General features: G+C 33.3%; 1 protein-coding gene across 1 annotated transcript; it reads right to left on the minus strand.

Annotated features, from left to right (window-relative positions):
- Window positions 1–6,178: 6,178 nt before the first annotated feature.
- Window positions 6,179–8,108, minus strand: LOC131152240 (putative GATA transcription factor 22). Its single transcript, XM_058103998.1, has 3 exons — window positions 7,681–8,108; window positions 7,090–7,512; window positions 6,179–6,766 (listed from the first exon to the last, which is right to left on the minus strand). The coding sequence occupies exons 1-3, from the start codon at window positions 7,927–7,929 to the stop codon at window positions 6,425–6,427; spliced, it is 1,014 nt and encodes a 337-aa protein (XP_057959981.1). The 5' UTR covers window positions 7,930–8,108; the 3' UTR covers window positions 6,179–6,424.
- Window positions 8,109–9,760: the final 1,652 nt, after the last annotated feature.

Here is a 9,760-nt window from a genome sequence, read left to right on the forward strand (position 1 = left end):
TGCCCACTTCATTTCATGCATGCACCGTTCATCTACATACACGGCCCATTGCAGTGGCTACTCATTTGCATTACATGACACGGATTCACATAGAGCCCAAGACATTAAAACCCTCATGCACATGGCCTTCTTTTATGCATAGCTCTCGAAATTTCCTAGGTGACTTGGATTTTAAAAATTATCTTACAGCAATTTAACAGGATTATTCATAAATTTACGGTAAAAATAGGATAATTATCTTAATATTATCAATTGAGTTCGATGATTAAAATATTGGACATAATTATGTATTTAATTAGAATAGTAACACTTAATTAATGCATTTAAATACTTAATTACACAAATTTGACGCGTAATCAATAACCAAAAGAAGTGTGTCCAATTAGGGACCCAGTTGTTAGATTCATTGAAGATAGAATTTTTGAGGTTACTGCAAGAGTATGTGGACATTTTTGTCTGGTCTGCTAGTACTATGTTTGGGATCAATCCCACAGTTATTGAACATATGCTCCAAGTGATGATAAAGAAGTAATGAAGCTTTTAAAAGCTAATTTCATAAGGGAGGTTCACTATCCTGAATGACTTTGCAATGTGGTGCTGGTGAAGAAATCAAATGGGGCGACTTATTAGCAGTGGGTGAATGAGATTTTCAAAGATCTCTTTGGAAATACTATGGAGGCTTATGCAGATGACATGCGGGTAAAGAGTTAAATATCGAATAAAATGAACAATGATACAAGAGTAAAAAATTGGTCATACACATAAAAGGGACATATATATTTTTTTCCACTGCACTTTGAAACATAGATTACGAGTCTTGAATTTGGATTTGGACAAATTTTAACACATTTATATATTACGGCTTATCCAAATCCAATATAAATCCAAATCCAAGGCCTCAATCTCCAAATATAGGATTAGTGTAAAGTTAAACCCATGATGTTAAACTTTGACTCCAATCTTCCGTTAATATATATAATTGTACAATTACAATGTGTCTTAATCCTAATCAAAGTTAAAATCATAGATCAATCATAATCATCCAAGTGAGCCGTATCCAAATTAAATACCATATTTCATTTGGACTTAGATTCTACTTAAGCATAGAGCAAGATATATATCCAAGTGGGACCAGCTGAGTGATCTTCGATCCTTATATAGGAGGGAAATCCAACATCTTTTCCCTTTCTGTCCTTTATGGAGTTGCCTATGCAGGGATGCTAGCATTCTACAGAGCTACTGTCATTCAATTAAAATCCTCTCCTCATGAATCTAATTAGGATAGACCCTATTTCAAGGGCATACTTAATTCGAATAAGGCTGATCCCAATTAGAGTCCTTTTCCATTATGAACAATAATTAGGATACAACATATCACATATTCTATCCCAATACAAAACTATATGTAGCCCCTTGATCCACCCAGCAAGGAGAAAAGCCCAATAAGTCTTCCCCTCTTGATTATGTGAAGAATTTCACCATATTAATAATATTACAACATATAATTTTAAGCTATCTTTCAACTATAAAAAGTTAGAAAATCATGGGTTTTCACTCATCAATGTAACAAGCATCAATAGGATCTAATACTCACCCACCACTTTTCTTTCATGGGTCTACATTTGTTAGATCGCATGCATGAACACTTAAGTTATATTGTCAACTAAGGGTCAATTAGTTTAAGCATATATAGTTCTACTTTGATTGAGCAAATCAAACTTCTATTTCTATTTTATTGCTCCAAAAAGAATAGAATACATCAAAGTTGAGCTATAGTATGGTAATGAAAAAAAAAAATAGCACTAAAAATATTCAGTCATTTATTTATTTAGTAATCATTAAAAATAGCACGTACACGTACAACCTATACCAAAGGCAAAAATGATTTTAGCTGTCCTTGTGCGAAGATAAATCAAAAACAATATCAATGCTTTTATATTTTTTCAATGTCATCTACCAAGCTAGGATGGCTTTGTGCTTGAACAAACATTTATCTGACCATGAATCTGTTGATTCATCAAGATTTAGTTGTCAGCTTTGCCTTGAGTGAAGCAATATAAAAAAGGTTGTTTCAATTTTATCATTAAAGGAGACACAAAGGTAACTAACTATTCATAGTGTTTGAGATCCTTTAAGTACTCGATTATTTCATTATTATAACAGACCTATCTTTTTACATTTTTCAACTTAAATACCCAATTATAATCTTAATTATAAAATCTATAGCAAATTGAATATTACGTTTTGCATAGATGGTTTCTCATCATCATCATCATCATCATTTAAAGTAAGGTTTTGGAGGATACGCTAGCTAGAAAAGAAAAAATCAAAACTATCTAACCACCTTACAATGTAGAAACAAATTATCACTTGGTTTATTGGCTTAACATGTGTTTGGGATGAGTTGAAGTAACCAGGAAGGAAGATAAGTCAATAAGTCAAGTGATAATTTGTTTCTACATTGTAAGGTGGTTAGACAGTTTTAAGTTTTTCTTCTCTCAGTTTGAGGAGGCGTTTGTGATTCTTATGACTGTTGATGCTTTCCCAATGAGATGATACAAAAGATTTGGGAAGAGTAAGCTAGGGAGAATTTTATGAAGGTGTGCATTTTTTGTTACTTTTTGACAACGAGAATTGAAAGGAATGCAAGGATCTTCAACGACAATATATATAAATTCTGTACATTTCCTTTGGGATATATTGAGTTACTTTTAGGACTTCTTTTTGAGCTAATTTTTTTGATTTATTTGAAGGAATGTTATTAATTATTGGATCATCAAGGGAATTGGAAAGAGGCTTTTGATGTAATTGTGTTTTTTTATTTTCTTTTGATTCTTTGTTTATTTTTATATTTTTTCTATCCTTCTTTTTGTGCAATTCTTTCCTCTAAGTTAATGAATTTCCTTTAGTTAATAGTATATCTATAGTTCTTCTAAATGATAATGATGAATGGTGATTATTATTTTTATACGATGGTGTCCGAAACCTTTAAGACCCTAGCTTATTGATTGGCATGAGTTCTTTAATTACCCTTCTCTAGCAACTTAAACACAACGTCTTATTGCACGATCATTATTATATATTGTTCCCCCACTCTTTGACAATTTCATCATGAATTCTTCTCTAGAAATATTATATTTCATCAATTAAATTACAACTTAACTTCTCAAAAGTAAATTGATAAAATCAAGAAATGATATAGTTCTAAAACAAAATCTTGTGTGAAAGAACCGGTCCTTATATACAAGTATTTCTTCTATTGTATATTGTAACACCCCGATCCCGAGAGGCCTGAGATATTAACTTTTTACTACTGATTTACAGCGGAAGTAAAATAAACTCAATTTTTATTAAACCAGAACGCTAATCATCCATATTACAATCATTTATTTCAAAAGAAGAAAAATTACACAAACATAAATATCTAAAACCATACTAATATTTCTAATCAATCTTTATTTTTCTAATCCCCACCCGCATGCTTGCTAAGCTTGTTTTCCGACATGTCCTTCAGAGTTATCTGAAATAAAATACGTTTGGGGTGAGACGACGCTCAGTAAGTAAATAAGATTATTATTAGTGTGTGGCCAAAATGAGATTTTAAAGAATTTCGTAAAACAATATTCAATACTATAACTTCAATACTGCTTTTAGAATAAATATAAATTTAAAAATTTCTGCATAAAACTTTTATCATCAATTTCAACGGTAAATTTTTATAATCATTACTATAACTGTTAAATTAAACTTTTAACTTTAAAACTGTAAAAATATTTTATGATAAACATACATATAATTTTCCTTATACGTTTTCCTTAGATCGTCATTTAAGCACCAGAATGATCATTTTCACGTAAACTTACACTTTTCCTTCAAATCATCAGTAACTTTGTACACGTAATTAAATATGTATAAACATATATTATATATATAAAAAAATCACCCTTAGGCCTTTTTGCCATAAGTCATGTTTACCCCCATGACTGGGTTGTGTGGTCCGAAGACTGGACTTAACTGGCTGGCCGACCAAACTAAATCAACGTACGTAAACTTTAAGTGAGATTTTCCTTATTAAGTCCTGGTCCGGAACTAGGTGTGCACTCAGGAGAAATCCACTAACATAAATAACCACTCTATAAACAGTGTGGGTGCACTCTGATCCGTATATACTTTAAGCTGCGGTACCGAGCATCTGTAATTTTGAACTTTCGTTGCCATAAGGGGTTTTAAAATCATCTTATTATAATTTATGCAATTTAAAATAATATCGTGAAAATCTCATCTTTACTCATATTTTCATAAAAAATGTAACGTACAAATAAACTCATGCCACACAATTTTTGTGTTAAAAATATATATAATTTTATTTTTGAATAGAAATAAATGCTGAAAATTTACCCAAGGGGATTAGAACATTTTTTAACCCAAAAATAGATGCAAGTATATTAAAGATAGAACTGGTATAATTAAATACGAGTAAAAATAAACTCATGAAAATTTTGTGGAACTAATTAACATAATTGAAATTTACTTATAAAATAAACTCGGGTATGAATTTTAAATAAAAAAAAAAACTAACATAATCAAAATTTACTTACCTTCTTCTTTTACCGTGTACTACGAACACAAAAACTATCTTTAAACAATGAGATCAGAAAGAGTGGGTGAGTGAGAACTTACTCAAAATTCTCTCTCCACCACAAATTCTTTCACTCACTAATCCTTCTCTTCCTTGGAAAATTGTTGTGAAAAATGAAGGTTGAGAGCTCCCTATTTATAGGAAAATTTTGGGGAAGAAATGAAATTTATAAAAGTGTGGGGAGATGAGTGAAATTATAATTTTTAAAAATTAAAGAATGGGCAAGGGATGGGTAAGGTATGAGTTGAGTATGGGATGGGGATGGAGGCCATGTGGGAGTGCTTGCCACCATTCCCATTAAATAAATTTTTAATTAATCACTTACCTAATTAATTAATCAATTAGTTAATTAATTATTTTACTATTTTATTATTTTTTTTAATCATTATTATCATTGTTATTAATTTTGAACCATTTTTAGTATTTATTTATTTTATTATTTATTTTTGAATAAGAATTAAATTTAAATTTTGAAAACTCATGTGGGCCCCACACGGTCTTGTGGGCCCCACACAACTTCGAGACCCGAATGGATCCTACGTAATTCGAATAATTCTTCTACGATTTTATGCATCCTAAATAGCTTTGAGATTCATGTAAACCTCCATACGGTTTCGGGACTCATGTGGGCCCCACACAGTCTTGTGGGCCCCGCATAGGATACCTATATTATTATTATTTTATCATATATTTATATAAATTGTATCAGTCAAAACATTATTTTATGTACGTATATAAATAGTGTTTACCCTGTTTTATCCTATGAAATTTCATTTTGACCAGGCCGACCTCCAGGGAGCGACTGAGCAGCAATGGTCTCTGAGCACTCGCTTAGACAAGGTCTTTCTTAAGCATCAAACATGGAATCAAGGATCCTAACAGAGAAACACTTTCTTTTTTAATACTAACTATTATTATTATTGTTATTCATTTTTTTTTTCTTGGGTTATTACATATATAATCATCAAGCCATTAAATGGAAAATGAGTTGATAGTGAATTTATTTTTAAATTAGGTGCATATATAGTTTTTGTACAATATTGATGTAATAATTAAGGTACTAGCGCATGACTAGAAGTATTAATATTGAGAAGAGTAGAGTGTAGGTGCGTTATTCCAATAAATTTCTTAAGTATCCAAAGGCCCCACGACACCATTGTATCCAAATAAAAATTAGAAAAATGTTGAGACTTGCAAGTGGTGCTCTTTAATTCCATATGAACTTGGAGATTGTGTGATGATTGTGAATTAATATTAATCTTAATTCCCAATCTATGTTATGTCCTACAATATTGACATCAATCTCATGTACATGCATATGTTGGAGTTTAGATCAATGATGATTTATTTTCAGCAATTTTGCCACACAAACATAAAGCAAAATTATTGATATAAAAAAAGAAAAAAAAGAAAAAAAAAAAAGCCCTAGCTTTGAGAAGATACAAGAGAGTACTTAAATTGAAAGCTTAAAGTAAATTAAAGTTAAATAGTGAAATTAATCGTACTAGCTAATGAAGGAGTGAACATGATCCATACATATATAGCGCTAGCTAGAAAACCTGGGATATTTTATTATCTTATTCTTCACTCAAACACTAGCAGAAATGAAGCAAACCATATTTTAGTCTACCCCATATGTGCTTAACTAAAAGATATCTCATCTCTCTCCCTCTCCACACACACACACCCTCAAGATATGGATCATGAGAGTCCTAAGATAAGAAAAGAAAAAATCAAGAGAAGCAAATCAATGGGTCAAAAAATATTTTAACTAGCTTGGAACGATTAAGCTAGGCCACAAGACAGTGCCATGAGCAGGACCGCAGCTTCTTCCTCATCGCGTGGGAATACTCGTCGAAAAGCTGAATTCTTGCTCAAACTTAGAGCGAAGTTATCGAAGACAAGCTCCTTCGAACCGCGACAATGGATCTGTTTCTTGAATCGCTCATTGTTTCTCTTCCGGGATGATCTCTTCTCCTTTTTTTGCACTACCTTGTGCTTATTAGTCACCACAGGCATAGATAGTATGCGATCACCAGCATGGACTGCTCCTTCGGCAGCTGCTGCTGCTGCCATCGCCGCTCTTCTAGCTTTCCTCTGACGAATCCCACAGGCGTTGCATAGTGACTGCACCGAAATGATGTCATTTTCATAATTATCTTAGTTATATAGTACTTCATTAATCCTCTTTGAGCATTAAAAAGTGTCTACAATAATATAGAAAGAAAATCAACAAGAAATTAAACAGATAGCCTAGCGAAAAAGACTATGTATATATATATATGTTCAATGGAGCATACCATCGGCTTGGTGCACAAGAATAAGGGAACTAAATCCGAGAGAGAGAGAGAGAGAGAGAGAGAGAGAGAGGGAATCAAGTATGAAGGGAATTAATTAAATTAAACAATATTTGACTAACCTTCTGTTTTCAAAAACAATATTTGACTAACCTTGGGGCCTTGGGGGCCGCTCCTCCATAAAGGGGTTTTAGTAGTGTGACAATCGGAGCAGACTCTAGTAGTAGTAGTAGTACTACTACTACTACTGCTACTGTTGTTGGGAGAATTGATCTTCTGACCGTTACTAATATTGTTGTCCTTCTGCTGAGACCCTTGCACTATTCTTGCAGCAGGTTTGGAATTTGAATTGTTCTTGATCTTCTGCATCAGCCTCATCTTTGAGGACATCCACTTTGACCCATTACTGCTATGATCAATATCAGCGCTTCCGTTTTGATCATAGCGGTCTTTGCTGTGATCACCATCGTTAACGTTCATGTGTGGAAGTGGATCAGTAGAAGATGATGAGAATGCTTGAAGCTGATCAGTACTTGATGATCCACCATGATGATTGGGATAACTGCACTTTTCAGTCTGAGATCAAGGAAGAAATTAAATCACTAGGTGAGATACGTAAAAATCCATGCTCCCAAACACTACTTGAGTACCTGAGTGATCATACTTATAAAACTCAAAAACAAAAAACAGTAGACAATTGAGGATCAAGAACAAAAAAGCTAGGTAGCAGTGATCTTTTCTTGCCTTGTGCTCGTGATCATATACTTGTAACTCTGCGGGGTTAGTACTGATGGTCCCTCTTTGATCTTGTTGATTTGAGTAGGTGAGGGAAATATAAAAGGAGAGATCAGAAGATGCAGCTGCTGGTAATTGCTGCTGTTGTGGAGCAAAAGGTAGTTGAAGAAGTACTTGGTGATGGTCTTCCTTTGAGGACTCTACAAGAGGAAAAGGTGAGGAGGGTGGTGGGTTCATCACATAGAGTGGAGGAGTCATGCAGAGAAAGATGATCAGAGAGAGAGAGAGAGAGAGAGAGAAAAGAAAAGAAAGAAGATATGGTATGCTATATATGGTTCATTCCACCAAATTAAGGTAATAATAATGTTGGATATGTGTGTCTATATGCACATATATATAATAGAGAGAGAGGGACAGAGAGAGAGAGAGATGAATATATGAAAAGTCTAAAAGGCATGCAATGATGATATATCTTTTTTTTTTTTAAACGGCAAAGATTTTATCAGGCATGAAGCTGAGAGGGACACAAGCTATGATGATATATCTTGCTGTGGCTGTTGTCCCACAAAGGTGGGTAACCTGTGGATAACACAGGCTATGTATGTATAGGCTAAAACTAAAGGAAAGTGAGCAATTAGTTAACTAAAGCTTTTGTATGTGTTCTGTATGTATGTGAATATATAAAATAAAAATGAAAAGAGGGAATGATATAATTAATCTAAGCAAGGAAGAGGCCGGAAACGCATTCACGTGACTTCTTCTCACCCAAACAAATAAGTTAAAAAGGACAAAAGGCAAAAGGAGGTGCAGAATGCTTCTACCCTCCCCCCAGCCTAGCTTGCTGCAATATGACAAAAATCCCATCTCTGCAAATTTTCACCCCAGCCCACCCATATTATTATTATTATTTGATAACCTGAAAACTTCAACCGCCATCGCACCACTTTGGATACTATGGCGCGACACCAAATCCGGGAGTAAAAGTCACCTGCTCATTGACGCACGCCTGGTAATTCTCCGCTGCCTGCCCATTCACGGGTTCGATTCCCTCTTGAGAGTTTACCTTGATAAATTATTAGGGACATGTCAATGGGCGGACAGGTTTCACCTCACGGATTTGGTGTCACACCATAGTATTCAAAGTGATGCGATGATAACTGCAATACTCTCCAAATTATAAAATTGAAAAAAAAAACTCATCATCCACCCATATACATATAATTATGCATATATATATATATATATTTATATTGTGATGTTTTGATGCTGTAGCTCTTAATTGGTAGCTTTTATTTTTACTTTTATTTTTACTTTTGATTTACTGTCAGCACAATATCACCTGCCTGCTCCATTTGTCCCCACAGTCACAAGTCAAATATCAATAATGCAAGCTGCACTTCGTAATCCATGAGCACAAAAAGCCAGCACATTATGGGCATCCCACATTCAGATCTGCAAGCAAGTGGTTAAAAAAAAAAATTATTTGTTCACCAATCCAACCATCTAGGTCATCTTCTTACTTGATTTTGACTTTGGGTTTTCATTCCCAACTCATCATGGCCATTGGCTACCTGGCACATCCATATACATATGTAAATATATAGACACACATTCGTACACTCACATATGTACATATGTACTTACAGAAATATACATATATAATACAAAAGACTCGGATCACTTCTCAAAAGTTGCATGTCATTTTAAAATAATTGTCATGATTTTCCATTTGAGATAATACTTTAGTATTTAAATAGAGAAAGATAAAGGGGCGGACCCATTATCTCGATGGATTAGTTGAATGTCTAAAGGACCTCGAATACCATCATTTCTAAAAAATAAAAAATAAAATTGCATGACATTGACTTCGCACATCTTGATCTTCTAAGGTTTCAAAAAATTTTATGAACTTCTAAATATTTTATTTTTGCAACACTTATACCATCTTTAGTAATTTATCATCAAACCAGTTAAGGGGTATAAGTATCTTGAAAAGTAAATGTATGTCTAGAGACCATAAATTAAGTTTTTGAAACTTTACGATATTGCAGCGTTTGTGTGTATGTAAGTATATGCTTTAAATTTTAAA

This window comes from Malania oleifera, chromosome 3, assembly GCF_029873635.1.
Source record: "Malania oleifera isolate guangnan ecotype guangnan chromosome 3, ASM2987363v1, whole genome shotgun sequence".
In the NCBI taxonomy this organism is placed as follows: Eukaryota; Viridiplantae; Streptophyta; class Magnoliopsida; order Santalales; family Ximeniaceae; genus Malania; species Malania oleifera.